The 17,810-nt window shown below is 39.5% G+C and overlaps 1 protein-coding gene across 3 annotated transcripts in view; it reads right to left on the bottom strand.

Annotated features, from left to right (window-relative positions):
• cntnap2a (contactin associated protein 2a) overlaps positions 1–17,810 on the bottom strand; it is a 350,220-nt gene that overhangs the window by 127,422 nt on the left and 204,988 nt on the right. For all 3 annotated transcript variants that reach the window (XM_075452129.1, XM_075452131.1, XM_075452130.1), the window contains exons 10-11: positions 10,706–10,855; positions 1,265–1,427 (exon numbers count right to left, since the gene is read on the bottom strand). In XM_075452129.1, coding sequence (XP_075308244.1) covers positions 1,265–1,427; positions 10,706–10,855 — 313 coding nt within the window. The remainder of the gene's footprint in view (positions 1–1,264; positions 1,428–10,705; positions 10,856–17,810) is intronic.

Here is a 17,810-nt window from a genome sequence, read left to right as displayed (position 1 = left end):
CAATTCTAAATGAAGACTAATGTCGCTATGTGTCTTTTGGATGCTTAAACTAAGTGACAGTAATGTTACAATTACACTTTATAACACAACACTATGTTAGTGTTGTTTTTGCAGTATATGGGAACATTGGCTACTTCCACTTGTTCCTGACATTCAATTTTATCATCAGTCTTTTATGATGTATAGTCTATCAGACAGAGGGAGTTTCCTGCATTTCAACCGTATTTTACCTTAATGTTTTTAACACAGTCTTCAGGCAGAAAACATTATTTTGGACAAGAGGAACTATCCAATCAGACACAACCTATGTGGAGTTTTTGGCCTTTTTTTAATTCTGTTTTTTTTTTTTTTTTTAGAATGTACTAAAAGTATTTAGCTAAATAATCCGGATCTTAGTAAAACTTTCAGATGTGCTTGTTTGATTTGAAGTTAGCTTAGGTTGAGTTCTAAACCTAACAACAAACCAGACCACTATTAGTCTACACTCATCTACATTAAGCAGTGATAGTTATTATCTACTTCTCTCTCGGTATTTAATAAAGATTATGTACAAATTTGACCGGGAAACAGAATTGCTATACTTGGTGTATACACCATGTCTGCCATTAAACCCATATTTAACAAAGCAGTGGGTCCCAACTGAATCTGTTTCTGTTTAAACAAGTGCTCAAATTCCGCTCAAGATGGGGCTGATTTCCTGTATTCCAAATCCACCCCAATGTGTTTGTCTAGTCCTGACAACTAAATAAACTGAAATGTCAACAAGTTGTAATGGATGCTGCCACTGAGCCAACATTGGGACTCATCTTGCAGAATCTCCAGCTCTGGGATACTTGAATGAAGTAGATAATGAAGTGGCTCATTTTTGATGATTGTTTAATATTCTGGATAGTTTTCAAAGAACGGGACCGGCCCTATTCTTTCAATTCCACATGAAAACAATGCAGCGTCTGCACACACTCTCTACAATGGGAAGCCACCTCGACAGTATATCAATTTATCTGTATGACAAGCACATTTGAACAAGACACACAAATATAATTCTTGTGAGGTTACACATACAACAATGACAACCCTGAATAATGAGTTTCAGGATAAGAATCCAAAGCCTTTACATAACAGTCTTTGTTTATGATGTGACTCATCTGAAACCCCTAGATTTATGACACTCATTGTTTTCGTGGTCTGCAAATGCCTGTATGTGCGTTTCCTGTTATAAATAATAAGGCAGATGCATGTGCATGCTGCAGTTATCAATCTTTACCTGTCTATGATCGCGCACATGTCGAGGCTGACATTCTCAAAGGCTCCCACAGTGCCTTTCTCCACCGCATGCATATCAGCAGGTTGGTCATCCACGAGGATTGCTTGCATGCACCCCTGAAATGAACGCTGGGAGGGTGGGAACAATGTTTGCAGAAAATACCCTGGAACAAATACAAGAAAAAAACAAAAGCAAGGTATTAGAATTATATATATATCAATATTTATCTTCTTAGTAAAGCCAAACACCGACCAAAAATACAAAGAACATGAATAGGAACTGAAACAAAGGAGTGCATAGCAGTTTCTTTGAACAATGAAGTGAAACTGTGTGGGAAGAACACAGTGGATTCTTTTGATCCACAACTTAAAAGACATCATGAAAACAGGGCCCGAGGCATAGGTAGACAAAAAACGAAAACAACACAAGGACCAACATACCAGATTTGGGGTTAGTTATTTTCACGTTGTTTAAAGTGTGAACCTCCATCAGTCATACAGCTTATTATCCGTAATACAAGTGCTAAGATCGCAATAGATTATAGGACATACACATTTTACACTATACTGCGCATGAGTTACATGGGTCATTGGCCCCTCCAGAAAGGACACTGGTCCTTGTCTAAAATGGGGCCAAGGCTAGGACAATACTGTCTGCTTGTCTGTGCACATACACCATCTTTTACACCAAAAGTCTGTGGATGTACAAATTTGTCATTAATTAGGTGTGTACTGAATTGTATTTAAGTATACTGCATACAGTATACATGTGTATATACAGTATGTACAGAGTACAGGCAGTATCTTACATTGGAGATGAGACTCCAGAATTCAGTCTCTGCCACGAGCACATAGGAAAGTCATAAAACACTGGCGCTCAATGACATCTCCATCATTGTGATGTTAGAAGCTGTCATACTCTCCAGCTTGCCCATCAGCCCCAAGGCCAAAGCATCAAAGATTGTGAGGGGCATGTGGACTGTTTGTGTGTGTGTGTGAGAGGGAGAGAGAGTCTGTGTGTATGAGCAAACATGACGGATGTTTATCTAGCTGGCTGACGCAAGTAAATAAACTGGTTGAATACTAAAATATGTGCGCTTGCATGCGTGTTTTTGGTGGATTCATTCATTCCACATCTTCTGATTTTCATTTCGTCCCCCAAAAAGTTTCTCCTGTCATCCTTGCCATCTGTCTTTTCTCCTGCCACATCTGGCTGCTGTCTTTCCAGAGGAGTGGGAGGGAGACAGACAAAAAGAAAAAAAAAAGAAGATGGACACATGGCGAGGGAGGGAGAAGACGGGGAACGGAGCAGACTGCTTGCTGGCAGCACTCTGTGTGCTGTAGATACCTTATGAATGCAAAGAATATGTAGCCTTCCTGACAGTTTGGCAGAATGAGCAGTGCAATGCATGAAACTGTGGGTGGATGGATGTATGTTACCATAGGCCATGAAAGCAGATAGGGGCTTGTTGCTCTACAACTCTATCCAAGCTGCCAGCTGAGCCGTTTCCAGCTCACTCATCCACAGGCCAGAACCTTTAAGATTTTATCTTTTTGTAACGTAAAACAACCTCAGATTTTCAAGCAAGTCCCAAAAGTAAAAAGTAAAAGCCATGTTAAACAAATAATCAAAAATATTATTATTGGACATGAGCTGCACGGTGGTGTAGTGGTTAGCACCGTCGCCTCACAGCAAGAGGGTTCGAATCCCTTTGGCCCGTTCTGTGTGGAGTTTGCATGTTCTCCCTGTGTATGCCTGGGTTCTCTCCGGGTACTCCGGCTTCCTCCCACTGCCCAAAAACATGTACGTTAGAGTAAATGGTGACTCTAAATTGTGTCTAGGAGTGAGAGTGAGCGTGGATGGTTGTTTGTCTTGTTTTTGTCTATGTGGCCCTGTCATGGACTGGCGACCTGTCCAGGGTGTACCCTCTCGCCCAATGACAGCTGGGATAGGCTCCAGCCCCCCTGCCATCCTTAGTTGGATTAAGTGGGTATAGAAAATGGATAAATGCATTCTTGGACATATATTGATTAAGCAAATCTATTTGATATTTGTAAAAAGAAAGGGTATTTTAACCTTTCTTTTCAGTATCTGTAATCCGTTGTTGCATTTTACATAACATTTAGTTGTTTAGTGGATGCTTTCATCCAAAAAGACCCACAAATTACATCTAACATTGAAGCTGGTTGTTCACTAATAACTGTGGTGTTTTTTTTCCTTGTTTCTTTGGATCTGCTCTGCACACTGTACAGAAGAGCTTAAACTCTGAGAAGTTCTACTTGATGAAGACTGTTATTGATCCGTACTTTGACTTGGCCATTCCAAAATGTTCTTTCATCAGTTTTTAGAAGAATGACCTCAATTAAGTGATTCATTCCCTCACTGCATAAACTGTCATTATGTTTTCTTTATAAACTGCTGGCAATTCACAGTTATTTGTTCCATCGATTATGGCAAGCCATCAAGGCTAAGATGCAGGAAAATAAGACACTACATCTACCATGTTTCATGTTTTTAGATGGTTTCAAGTTGCTTCACTTTCTCTAAACTCAAGATTTCTAATAAAAAAAAAACCTGTTGTCCACAAACCTTTCCATTCACACGTGATTGTCAATCCAACTAATTGGAAACTTCTGACTATAATTCAACATTTTAAAAAAAACTTTATTTGGAGGTTCTTTTGCCACTTGTATATGTGTGAAATTAGATAACTGTTCTTTACAAATAACCAAATAAATGACCAAATATGATAATTTGGCAGGATGGCAATGGTTTCAACATTCTAAAGGCTCTACAAAATTCCAAGCAGCATCACAAATGATAATTCAATCTCCTGTGTCTCTACAGAGAAAGAGGCAGCTTCTCCCTTATGTCACTTTGATGAACACTATAAATGCTCATCTGAGCATTGCATTATATCAATTTGCATATCAAATCAATAGCCGCTGATTAAATAAGAAGGATCCTGACAGCCTGACAGTGGCATGGTATAAAATGAGGTGAAAGCCAGGATTAGAGATAGTTGGTGTAACTGTATTGTTGCCATTCTTTTTTTCTCAGTCTTCCTACTGGTGAATGTTTTAGTCTTTGGGCCTTAAAACAGTCGTGCGTTAGTGGAAATGTTTGATTTTTCCCCAAAGATTATCATTACATAACTTTAATGAAACTGTACTGCAACCATCAAAAGGTAAAGACTACTAGGAGGTCCAACATTATCACAACGTTTGCAGAGATAGCTTTAAGCTGTCATACAGCTGTTTATCTTCTAACAGTTATACATCCACGGCTAAAAAACTAACCTAAAATGAGCTAAACGAAATGTTTTTTTTCTTATGTCAATGATGTTCTATGGTTTGAATTTGTGGTAAACACACAGCAGAACTCCTTTCAGAATCTGGAACAGCAATAATACCCTGTTGTCCTTCTGGCACTCTTCCACAGCCTCTCCTGATGTCCCCAGAAACCTTCCTTTACAATAGACACTGGAAGAACAACTCCACCTCTCCTCTTCCTGAGTCCAGCTTAGGCAGCAACACACTCAGAGGCATGCTTCCAGAAAAGGCAGACTGACAATCTGCCAAAATACTTTGATGTGAATGATCAAACAACTGTTCAAAGGACAAAACTCTAAAGCATTTCCAGAATAGACAAAAAAAAAAAAAAAAAAAATTTAGATTCTAACAAAAATTAAAATTCTCTGGTGGATGAAATGTACTTTTCTTTGTTTGAAGTATTTATAGCTCCTTAAAGGTTCAGTCAAGCAAAACCAACATGTATGCAGGTCAAACACTGTGGGTAATGTTGTTAAGAACAATATGTAACCATGTGTGCATAAGCAAGACTATACGCATTTAAACAAAATAATATCAAGTGCACACATTGAGCTGTTCCTTGATAAATGTGGCTGTCAGAGTCTCATGTCTAATTCATCACAAGCCATTAGATGAATCGGAAGAGGCTGCAATATTCAGAATCATGGCTGAAAAGGTGCAAAGTGCTTCTGGTTAAAACCTGAAATTCATACAATGTGTGTTAGATGTTTCTTTTTTAAGTCTAAATGAAAATCAGTGGGAAGCTGTAGTTACTTCAATATCCATACTAGTACTGGATCATTACACATCATGGCATTTCAGCAAAGATCAAGATCAATGCTGTTGGATTTTGAGTCACACTGTAAAAGAGATGACATAATAACAAAATAGTAAAAACTAACAATCACGCTAAGAAATGCTTTTAGAATGTTTATAACATCTCAGTAAAACCAGTTGAGAAATAGAGATGGAAAAAAAATCAATATGGGTTTAATGGACAGTTTTTCCAATCCTAATTTGTGACATGTTCAGCCATCTGACAAAAGAAACATAAAAACTGTGAAGGAGAGCAGCTTTCAAGGTAATTTGGCTGCATTGATATAAGTTTTTACAAAATTTAAAAAAGGATGGAGGGAACTTTAGAGCATATGTTGAAAGCCCATCTGAGTCGAGTTGATCGCAGAGTCTATGCCCACTTGCTATATCTAGGTGTGTTAGTTTGATTATTTAGAAGCAATTTTGGTTCCACTAACACGTTTATATACATGTCAAATGTCCAGTTTTGGTTAAACCAATACAATAATTACATGTTTTTTCTAGTGTCATGTGTGCCAAGTGTGCCATGTGTCCATGTGCTTTGCCTCTTGAGAAATTCAATTTGCCAATGTCTCACATCAGTCAGTTACTAATTTCTCTAAGCGCAGATTCAGGTGTGAGAAACTACTCTCCATAAAATAGGCTTTGGGTACAGAAGACTGCTTCAAAAAACAGCTGCCTGAAGGACAGAGAAGTGGAAATAAAGGGGAAAAAAAGAGGTGGGGAGGGGGAGGCAAAGGAGTGATGTGGTGACCTAAAGATGAGGACAAAAAACAAACAAACAACAAAAGAGGACAAACTAAAAATCTGAAGAAGATAAAAGAAATAGAGGGTAATCAAACAGAAGAGCTTGAGAGTACGTGCAGAGAGAAAAAAAAAAGGGGCAGTTTTTTTAAGGGTAAGATTATAGGGGCTCAGAGCCTAGTCTTTTCTTCCTATTGTCATCGGAGTATATATTGTCATATATTGTCACCAGATAAAATATCTAGTAACACTGTAACCTTGGGTGTGATGAGTGAATTTTGATGCAACAAAATCAGAAAAGGCAAGAGTCTTAATTCTACAATAATAGTCTTTACTTGTCAAATTAGCACTACTGAAGTCAAAGGTAACTGTTCTCAGCAAGTGCATCATCTCAGTGTGCAAGAACAGTGTGTGTCACACTGAAATGTTGCACCTGACACCTGTCTGGGGGATTGTTTTTTCCCTCTCAAAGATTGTGTTAGGTTTTCATAAAAATTAGAAAATCAACTGAAATAAAGAGCTGCACATACAAGATCATTTCGAAAAAAGGTTGACAGCAGTAAGGAAGACAAGTAAAGAAATCATTGGAAATCATAATCTGCAATTAGGGAAATCTGGTCATTAATTGAAGCATTAATGAGCAAATAGTCATCTAAAATGGTGAAACTAATAGTTTTATGCCAATTCGTTTGACTTAATATTGCAAATCAGACTAATTCCTTTAGATTATAAAATAATTAAATAGCAGTATTAAAAGCAGGTTTTTCTTTCTGACTTTAAAGAATATTGCATGTATTGTGTTGCACATGTTTTTGCAAAATATGCCAGAATCAGACAGAGGTAAAACCCCTACTGAACTACCCACACGTCCAATGATTAAATCGCTCTCCATTAGAATAAATACAAACTGACAATTACGTTAAAAAAATGCTATCATTTCATATGTCTTTCTGCACGTGTGATGCTTGACTGTATGTGCCAAGTATGCATTTGAATGCCTTCGATTACTTCAGTTACAATCACCCAGGTGAACTGAAGCTTTTAAAATTCAGTCATATCATGTAAAGGTCAAATAAAACAGTGTCCCAGAGTTTTTGTCAGTCACTCTTCATGCATCTGTGTGACGGTAAAGCTACAAATTAACACCGATTAGCCCTCACGAGTTCCCCATACTTGAAAGATCTTAACATGAAGAATATAGAAAGATACTAATCGTCAAACTTTTATTCTTAATGTTGAAACAGTTTGTCCAGAGAGGCACTCAGTCATTCTATTGTGAAGTTACACTTGCACATTTCTCATTCTGTTTTGTTCTATATTATGTTCACTGCAGGCGCCATAACTGCACGAAGAGAGGTCAACTTTAAAAAGTTGATGTTGATTTTAAACATACACATTTCTGTTGGTACAATGCCTTTCAGAGCCACACTATAGTAATACCATCTGATATACCCGTTTCTAAAGGTTTGTTTAACCCACCTAACTTTGGAAGTGTCCTGACCATGACATGGGACAACAAAAATGAGCAGAAAAAAGTAAATCAATAAGTATGGAAATGAGCCTCTACAATTACATGTCAGTACAGTATAACTTAAACAGCCTTCTCTGGTTCAGTCATTAACAACTGTTGCCAGTGAAAACGGCAAACCGATGCCTTAAAGCCATGTGATTTGAAGCAGATGGCTACCTGGATGACTGAACTTACATAAATTACTCAGAGCAATTAGCGTGGGTCTTGTTGTGTCTATAAAAGAAAAAAAATGATCATGATACTAAGAGGTCTCTGCTAATTGTGGCATATGCATAGATCCCTCTCAGCCACAGGAAATGCTGATGTAAAACTGTAAGAGAGGCTTTAGGGGAGTTTAATTTGTTTGGCCTCTTTGACTTTTCAAGTTGAGTGATCAGAGAGAATAATTGAGGGCAAGCCAAAGGCTAAAGTGTCTTTTGTACACTCACTATAGTATTATGTCACTTCTGTTCTGGGATGGAAATGAGCTTCTGATGAGGTGGAGTGTTTTGAATAAATGCGCATGTGTTTGGGAATTTTTTGGCATTTGGTCAAAAATATCCACTCATCCTATTCATAAAAGTTCACAAACACGAAGGCTCATACTAAACCTAACACACACAGATTTAGCTGACTCAAGACATTCTTTGCCTTGTTTTAGGAAAGTATTTAATGAGAGGTAAAAAAAAACAAAACACTCAGTGTCATGTAATTTGGGGACTGATCTAACATAAAGTAATTGGCAAAAAGCCCACTTTTCAATGAAACAGAGCTTGAGTCTGGACTCAAGTCCTTTCTGGAAAGTCCTCCAATAACTATTTCCCAAATCTGTGACTAAACATGGCTTCGTACTTTTTGCCAGAGTAATACTAAACAGCCTTGTATGACCTGCAGCCTTCAAACTAGCGTTTACCACCGGGCTCCCTGCTCCTCTCCATATATTATGTCATGTAACATTAACAAGTAAAAAAACCCAGTCCCAGCAGCTGCTAATTCAGACTGCACTGCACCGCAAGTTATGAGGGGATTTACTATATCATGCTGTATATGGATTTCATACATCATTGTCAGACTTGTGCTGTTTTCTTCATAGCCTGCTTAAAATATACAGTATAATTACAGTACATGATTCAAGCCAGTGAAAAATGCAGATATTTTTTTTCCATTTTTCCAGACTTAGTCTCATCCAATAACCTACTAACAGTTCTACATTGATTCAAAAACTTTCTCCCTCTTCCTCTCTTCGCTTGTTTGCACTTAATCTTCGTCACTATTTTCTTATGTCTTCTCCTCTCCCTCATTCTCCCTTAATCCATCCATCTCCAATGACCTCTTGAAGGAGTAAAGACATTACAGAGATCCTCTCTTCGTAGCCACTATTGATTCACAGCTCTGCTTACTAAAATCAATAAATCACCAATTGGATCAAAATGGAGACCGGGTGAGAGAAGACAGAGGAAAGCAAGAACCAGAGAAGACAGACACCAAATCAAGCAAGAAACCGGATCTAAGAATAAAAATAAAGAAACACGTAGAGTTGAGAAAGAAAGAAAAATACATTTAATTAGTATACAAAGGCTTAAAAAACTTAGTACAGAGTCATTGTGGAGTTAAGAGATTTACTCAGTGCAAGTGAGGATATTAAAACAGACAACAGTGTAAAAGAAGTTAGATGTGTGTGCGTCTGAGAAGTGCCCTGATCCTTATTGACCGACCTGAGGAAATGGTTTTTCTTGATTGAGGAGATTGTACTCTCTTAGAGAGAGGGGACAGAGGCATGATGGAGCTATCAGAGCCAGACTATCTTTCTCAGTTACTGTAATTTCATACAGGCACCCCACCCCCCACATTCACACACACACACTCACACACATACATCATTTAGCAGACAGATAACTGTGTCTGGCATCATTAACCTGGCATATCTCTAATTCAGACAGATTAAGGACGCTGTCTGTGTTATCTCTGTGTAGTTGTGTGTCTGTAGCTGGCCTGTAGTGTCTCAGCTCTTACTACATGGATATACATTGACTCAACCAAACATCAACAAACAGTGAAATCGTAGATGCTACAAAAAGTAGAATTTATGGTGGTGCTGTTGTATTGGATTGCATTAAATCACACAAGGGTTACTGGTGCTAGTGACTGTAGATTTCAAGCAATATACCATTTTTGATAACAAATTCAGCCTAGACACTGGCATGAAAGAAACTGTATTTTTACATGGATTTGAAGAGTTTTCTATGTCTTAAAGGGATAGCTCGCCTCTTTTGACATGAAGCTGTATGACATCCCATATTAGCAATATCATTTATGAACATTGACTTACCCCCCGCTGCGTCCAGTGAGCCGAGTTCCAGCCTCGTTTTGGCGTTGACGAAGGTAGTCCGGCTAGTTTGCCCGAAAATAAAGCGTCTTGCTTCTCAAAACAATATGCGTTCAAAAGAGTAATACATTCGCATCACAAAATCGTCCGTCCAGAAAAAGTCAGACCTCAAAATCGCTTGGCGCTATTTTTGCCTCCCTTCATGTCAATGCGTACAGCCACCTAGCGATAGCTGCACCTGTTACGGTGTTTCCTGCTCGGAAGCAGGGGAGTGCTCGGTCTGCACTTTGGTCTGCACAGTTTACACAGCCCGTAGTGATACGAAGGAAGAGAGAAATAGCGCCAAGTGATTGTGAGGTCTGACTTTTTCTGGAGGGACGATTTTGTGATGCAAATGTATTACTCTTTTGAACGCATATTGTTTTGAGAAGCAAGGCGCTTTATTTTCGGGACCCTAGCAAACTAACCGGACTACTTTCGTCTACGCCAAAACGAGGCTGGAACTCGGCTCACAGGACGCAGCGGGGGATAAGTCAATGTTCATAAATGATATTGCTAATAAGGGATGTCATACAGCTTCATGTCAAAAGAGACAAACTATCCCTTTAAGATCATTTTAATTAAACAAGGAATTATACAAATTAGGGTCCACTGTGGAGGAACGGTGATGACTGCAGGAGAAAGTCATCAGTGTACTGTTCATGTCAGATCAACTGTGATGGCGTGACCCTTACCTCCCAAGTGATAAGTTCCTCCTGTGGAGATGCTGAGAGGTGAGGTGGAACGCACAGCAGACACCTCCTCATCATCCACTGTCAACATGGCAAAGTTCTCCTTGGCGACCAAACGTACTGCATGCCACTGGCCATCGTTGAGGCCTGAGCCTGGAGAGTGGGGTGGGAGGGTTTTGGTGGGACGAAAAAATGTCATCAGAAAACACACAAGGTAGGTTCCTATTTGAAAATTAGAAACACATCTTGTGAAGAGCAAAATGATCCGTGAGTAAAAACATTCCGCTGAAAAATCAATCAAGTCAAATTATTTTCAAATGACTATTGCAAAACATTCATATCTGCTCTTTAACTTATGAAATTCATAATAAAAAAATCAAGTGGCTTTAAATGTGATCGGGTAATGGGAGAAAATTGTTGATTATCAAGGCTCTAACGAGAAGTCAATAAGACTGGGTGAATCTTTATGGGTAAGAGGTATGTGGCTGGTCAAAACAGAACATATTTCTCTCTTGGTTTACCCTCTACTTTGTCACATAGCATATTTTTCTCCACAACAATGGCACTCTAGTGTGACTGGCAAGTGTGACTCCAACAGGAAAACGATAAGCTCGGTGGAGGATAATCTTCCTGACTCTACTGCTTTTTCCCTCACTTATACCAGTAGTTACATATGCATGCTGATGCTCCTCGATTCTTTATTCTTTCTACTTTGATCTCTTGCTTATGGCTCTTCCCTGTCCTATTCAACGATAACGCCTTCCATTCTCAAGGCTCCCACAACTGTAATATGTTGGGTTGTCTGCATATGTCGGTGTAGTATGTGTGTGCTTGATGCAGGCAAGTTATGTGCTGTCCTTTCCCACCACTCTGTTGTGCTCCATTAAATATGAGTGATGTTTTGGAAAGGGGCATTACTACTGGAGCTGAAAGAGAAGCCAGCTCACTCTCATCGCCCTCTCATCTATACATCACCTCTTGCTGACACTGAGCTCAGTTCATTCTTCTACCCATGCCTGGGTCTGTCCCCCTGTCTTAATTTCTTTTTCTGCATATCTACATTAAACTTTTATACTTTTTTCATAGTGCCTTTTTGCTTATCTTCTTTTGTGCCCATCTGCTACAGTATTTATCTTTTTTGATTGGGTTTAGTTCACTGCTTCACTGACTTTGATACATCAATAGTGAGGACACTGCAGGAAAGTTCAAGGTACGGTCACCTGCAAATCATTCTAGGCAGAGCACACATACTCATGGATCTGGCTGCCAGTCAATAAATGGCCATGCTATTCCTGTCAATACATTTGAACCATATGTGTTAGAGCATCTACAAGCTTCTGTTTGTTCGCTTGCTATGTGTGTGGCAGTGTCTGCCTTTGTCTTCATTGCTTGAAAGACACACTTTCATATTGTTTATCTCTTCCAAGAATGCACTTGAAGACACCGACTTTCATATCAACGGGGAGTCTGCACTAATCAATCTTCATCAGTAGGATGACTGTGTGTGTGTGTGTGTGTGTGTGTGTGTGTGTTGAAGGCAATAATCAAACAAATTAAAAGCCAAGATATGCATTTGCTGGGAGTACTACCACTATAGGGATGTTGATGGTATTGTTGAATATGCACAAACAGAGCAGTATAAATAACACATTATACACAATTACGTTTCCTCAAGCCCTGTAAAAGAGACTAATATGATGACAATGTAAACACGGCAAAAATGAGAAGATGATTCTACTTTGTCTGACAACAACAAAAAAAAGTTCTGGCTGAAAGCGACATTGATAACCTCCTTCCCTGACAGTTACATTTCTGCCTGTACATTGGTTTGATGTAATCAGTCTCCGCTCCAATTCCCTCCCTTTCTGCCTTCTAAATGCAATGCAGAATTGATATGGTCGAACACTTTGTCCTCTGATCTGCGTTACATCTCCTGTAAAAGCTTTGAATAATGAGCTTCTCAGTTGATAGACCTCTTATCAAACTTTCCCACTCACTGCAGCACATACACAAATACAGACACAAGTGAATGCTGAAGCCAACAATAAAACTCACATGTGCAGATATGTCATGCCACTTTCCCTGACACAATACACACACTGAGTCTATAACCTCCATCCTTCGGCTGCTTGTTACAGATAAAAAAAGGAGCCTAAAATATCCTTGAAAAGGACGAAGAGAATTATGCAGATTTAACTAGAAGAGACTGATTAAAGGCTGATTCATATGCAGCTGATTGATAACAAGATGACAGGCTGACCAGGTGCTTTGCTTTGTTTTTAAATAACATGAAAATTAAAGATCCCACTGTCTTTAGATTCTTTATTCCAAAGTCTGCAAAAAAAAGAAAAAAAAGAAGCAGACACGCAAATAGAAAGCAACTGACCCCCGTCTATAAGCACCATGGTTACTTTCAGTAAATTGTCGCACATATTGCTCTAAAAGCCAACCCTGCAGGCTTGTACAAGAGAGTGATGGCACTTGACTATCATAGAGGCAATGGTGGAGCACAATTTCTGATAATATTTCAAAGAAAGTTTTTTTTTTTTATTCTTGACTGAACAGCAGGACTCAGCCCTGCACAGCAGGACGGAAAGTGTGAGCGACCAACCACTGTGCAGACTGGTGAAATGGATCCACTGCAAATCTTAAGTTCATGGATAGGTTCTCCTGTCAGTTTCAGAGCCTCCATGTGAGACACTGCAGTTGGTAGATGTGTTTTCAACATTTATTTCAGGGTTCTGCTCATTTTTAGAGCCCTGAGTGCAGCACAATCAGCAAAAAATGAGCATTTCAACCTGGGTGTTTAGTTACTTTAACATCATTGCCAACCAGAACTGGAGCATAGAAATTTATATCTCTGAATCTACTAAAAAGTCATTTGACGCTGCTGGATGACAGTGAGTGAAAAGTAATTAGATTTTGGGGGCCCTTTTAAACAAATGGAAATAGGAATTTGGCCTTTTAAGATAAGCTGTCAGCATTGCATCAGAAAACAATCCTAAATATAGCTGCAAGCAGCGATGTGGGGGTCCTAGCAGAATGGCACAATAGGGAAGGCTTGGGCTGCTCAGGAAGGCGTCGTGAGTCCATGCACCAAGTTTGGCACTGATACATCAATGCATCGCAGAGATTTGGCCAAATGTCCTGTTTGCGCATCGGCGTAGAGTTTGATTGGTTGCCGCGGTTAAACGGAAGTGTAATAAAAAAAATCCACATGATAACTTATGTGCGGCTTGGTCTGAAGATTCTATGTGCCAAGTCCCAATGAGATTGGACAATCCCAGTGGCCTGAAATGCTTTTTGAAGGTTTTCAATTAAATTCAAAATGTCGGAAAATCCAAGATGGCGCAGATGACGCTATGAGGTGCTTTGACCTTGTCTGTATCCAGGGATTCCAACGGTACCTCATTTGTGACATTTGGACCAAGGGGTCCAAAGATATGAGCAACAATGCACTTTTGCTACATATAGCGCCACCTATTGGCCAAACGTCACCAAACTTCTTGGGCCAATTACCTTAGCGGTCTTAAGTCTGTGTTAGAAGTTTGACGTCATTACATCAAATGGTTGCCAAGATATGGCCTCACTTCCGGTTTGGCGTCAACCTCGAGTTTGATTGGCTTTTATGGAAAAACGGAAGCCTAATTAAAAATTCCACATGATAACTTTTGTGTGGCTTGGTCTTAAGAGTCTATGTGCCAAGTTTCGTGAAAATTGGACAATTTCTGTGACCTGAAATGCTTTTTTAAGGTTTTTGATAAAATTCAAAATGGCGGAAAATCTAAATATACGCAAATTGACGTCATAGGGTCAATTTGCGTATACTTGGACTCGTCATGGTCCAAGGATTCCAACGATGCCTCATTTGTGAAATTTGGACCAAGTAGTCAAAAGTTATTAGGCTGAATGCACTTCGAACTTTGACGTGTTGGTGGTGCTAGAGAGTAGACTCTTGGGCCATGAAAATTCTTGAGTTTTACTTTGGCACTTGGCTGATTACGTGTGCCAAATTTCACAACTTTTTACCATAGCGTTCATGGGGCTGCCATAGACTTCAATTGCAGCGGAAACGGATCAATAATAGGAAAAGGTACTAACACAATGGGTTCCTGCAGCTTCCCTGCTAGGACCCCCAAATATGGTCTATGTGGTCTTTTGCCAACTCAATGTGGGACAAATAAGAGTAAGTTATCTTTGCCTGCACCTGTGGCCAGTGGGAATTTTTTTTACAGTGAATGTGCTGCACACTAACATCTCATTCCACTCAGTTTCTGAGTGATGTTCCTGGACAGTAAGGTTTTGAGGCGTACTATGCTGCTGGTGTTGGGGCTCTGTCTGTCTGGGACGTGCTCTGGAGGAGAGAGTGGAGGCACTGACCACAGTTTCCAGATGAGTGAACACACTGGGATTGATATCTGGGGTGAGCTGAGAGCTCTGAGAGACATGGTGGTAGCGCAGAGGGTAGAATGGAGGAATTCCAAGAAAGAACTGAGAGAACCCAGAGAGACACAGTGGGAAGTCTGGAGATGGAGGATGCAGGCAGTAAATCAACATCTCTGATCCAGTTCTAACATGCACAATGATTATTCATAACATCTATTAGGCTGTTGTTTGCAAAGTTTGACACCAAAGTTAATTTGAATATTTTTGTTCTGTCCAACTAACATTTCTAGATATGCAGATTTTGTTGCCAGTTCCGGTAAAATTGCAGAATCATTTTCTGATGACTGACTGGTTGAACATAAGGCTTCACCCAAGAAAAATGCTTTCTTTATTTGACAAAATGTTGATAAATGTGAGCTAAACTCAAAACATACGTCTCTATAATATATCAATTTATGAATGAATAAATTATGACAATCTAAAAAAATATTGAAGAACAAACTCAACATAATTGTCTGTGACAATCCAGAGCTGTAGGATTACAGCTACCATCTAGAAAGACAGAACAAGAAAAGAGAAAAGTGAGCGAATCTGAAGGACCACTGGGTAGGTTATAAAAGTGTGTATCGTTTACGGGATTTCAGCCATTGATTGAACTTTGCCACCAAATGAGCATTAATGGTACCTGCCATAGTCAATTAGCAGGCTTTTGGGTTTATTTACAGGTAGAAGGAAATCTAACAATGTTAAATTTGCTGATACATGACTGTCATCTGGGCTTTAATTTTACGTTTTTTTCTTCTGCTTGATAATTTGGCATTAACATAAGTTGTAATGCCAAAAATATCCAGTACAACAAGAGTAGCAAATTTACATAGTAGGGAATTAACACACACACAAAAAAAATTCAAAATTACAGAGGAAGCAATCTAATAAAATTTTATTCTTGAACAAAAGACTAAATTTACATTTGCCACCTGTTTACGCCTGTGTTTACCTGTTGGAAATTGAGAACATGGATCTTACTGGACTTTGTCAATTCAAAAGCTCAGTCCTGCAGGCATGGCAAACTGTACATTTCACACAAAAACCCAATAAGATTCTGGGCATTTTGGGTATTTGAGGAGGCTTTTTTTGTCAACACCTTCATCAAACCCTACAGTCTGCTAGCCTGCAGGCTAGGCTAAGGGAGGCTGACAGCACCAAACTGGGTCACCTGCTGAAGCTGGTATCTGCATCCGTGGACCTGCTGAGGGAGAGGAGCAACATCACCTTTGCCAGACTGATCCACAGGGGAGTAGGAGGTTCATGCTGCTCTGCCACAATGTGTCAGAACCTTTGTTAGGGATCAGACTCTGTGTGACCAGTGGGTTGAGGTTTCCCCTCCCTGTCTGTTTCCCAAGCTGTGAAGTGTGTGTGTGTGTGTGTGGGGGGGGGGGGCCTTTCCCTCAAAACTGCCCCACTGGAAGGTCTTTAGTATGCAGGAAAGAAAGAACTTTATCAAGTACTTTTCACAGTCCTTAACTTTAAGACTCTGTGAGAAGCTCAGGAGTTGAGGTGGATAGATTTTTTTGGCCCATACTTTTCCCAGAAAGGGAGCTGACAGACCTTGCACAAGCTGCCTGTAAAAAAGCGAAAAGCAGACCTCCAGTGGAGAATAGAGCATGGAGTGTGTTTTCTGTGTCGAGGATGAAATTCTCATGCATTTGTTCATTGAGTGTTCCAGTCTGTTACATTTATTTGTGCTTTTTTGTTTCAATTCTGGTTTCAGGCCCTTGGAGAGATTTTCTCTTTTCCTTTCATTTATGGACCCAAGTACTTTGTGGAGAAAAAGGCTGTTCATTGTCTGTTGAACTTTGTATGTGGTTCTGCAAAATTGGCCATATAGCTGACCAGAAAGAACCAGATTCAGTAGCATAGTGCTGGTTTCAGTTTTGAAGGGACTTGTAAAGGCTAGACTGAGGGTTGAATATACCTATTTTCACATGACAGACAATCTTCAGGCCTTCAGTTGTGTGTGGGCTGAGGGAGGGGCTTTGCGTTTGGTGGGAGGGGATGGGGTGCTAGTTCTGAACTTTTGAAATAATCCTTTTGCTTTTGGTGTTGGACTTCTGGATTTCTGATTTTTTTGTTTTGTTTCCGAGCAATTGGTTAATAAAGGGACATTTTAAAACCAAAACCCTCTCATCTCCTCTCCTTCAAAAAAAAAATCAGATAAGGCTAAATCTAAGTATGAAGTCCTATATTCTTGCTGAAAAAATATCTAAATCACAAAATGTCACAAGTAAAAGGCAGCTCGTTGTTGATGGTGGACATAAATGTGCCTAATTGTATCTACGGAGGTAACCACTGACCCAGGGGTGAATTTACTGCAAAAAGCTGCAGTAAATTACACAATGACTTAAACTGAATAAAGAAAAGTTAAGTCACAGTACAATGAGCTATCACATACTTTTATAGTGTATCAACGTCAGAGAAAGTCTGGACAACTCTCATAACTTAGTCAATACCCCTAAAACATTTGTCTATGCACACATTCCAAAACAGATGTTTCCTAAGCATATTGACACAAGGTGGCCAGTGCACTTGTTACCATAGTAACGTGAAGACATCACAACTAAAATACCTCAACACAGTCAAGTCAAAAGTGTACCATTTCAGTCAAATTCTTTAACTGTTGCAGCCTGACCATGTAGGTCAACCATGAACTGAAGTTCTTTCA

This window comes from Odontesthes bonariensis, chromosome 20, assembly GCF_027942865.1.
Source record: "Odontesthes bonariensis isolate fOdoBon6 chromosome 20, fOdoBon6.hap1, whole genome shotgun sequence".
NCBI classification, from domain to species: Eukaryota; Metazoa; Chordata; class Actinopteri; order Atheriniformes; family Atherinopsidae; genus Odontesthes; species Odontesthes bonariensis.
This window is presented reverse-complemented; position numbering and strand designations above follow the sequence as displayed.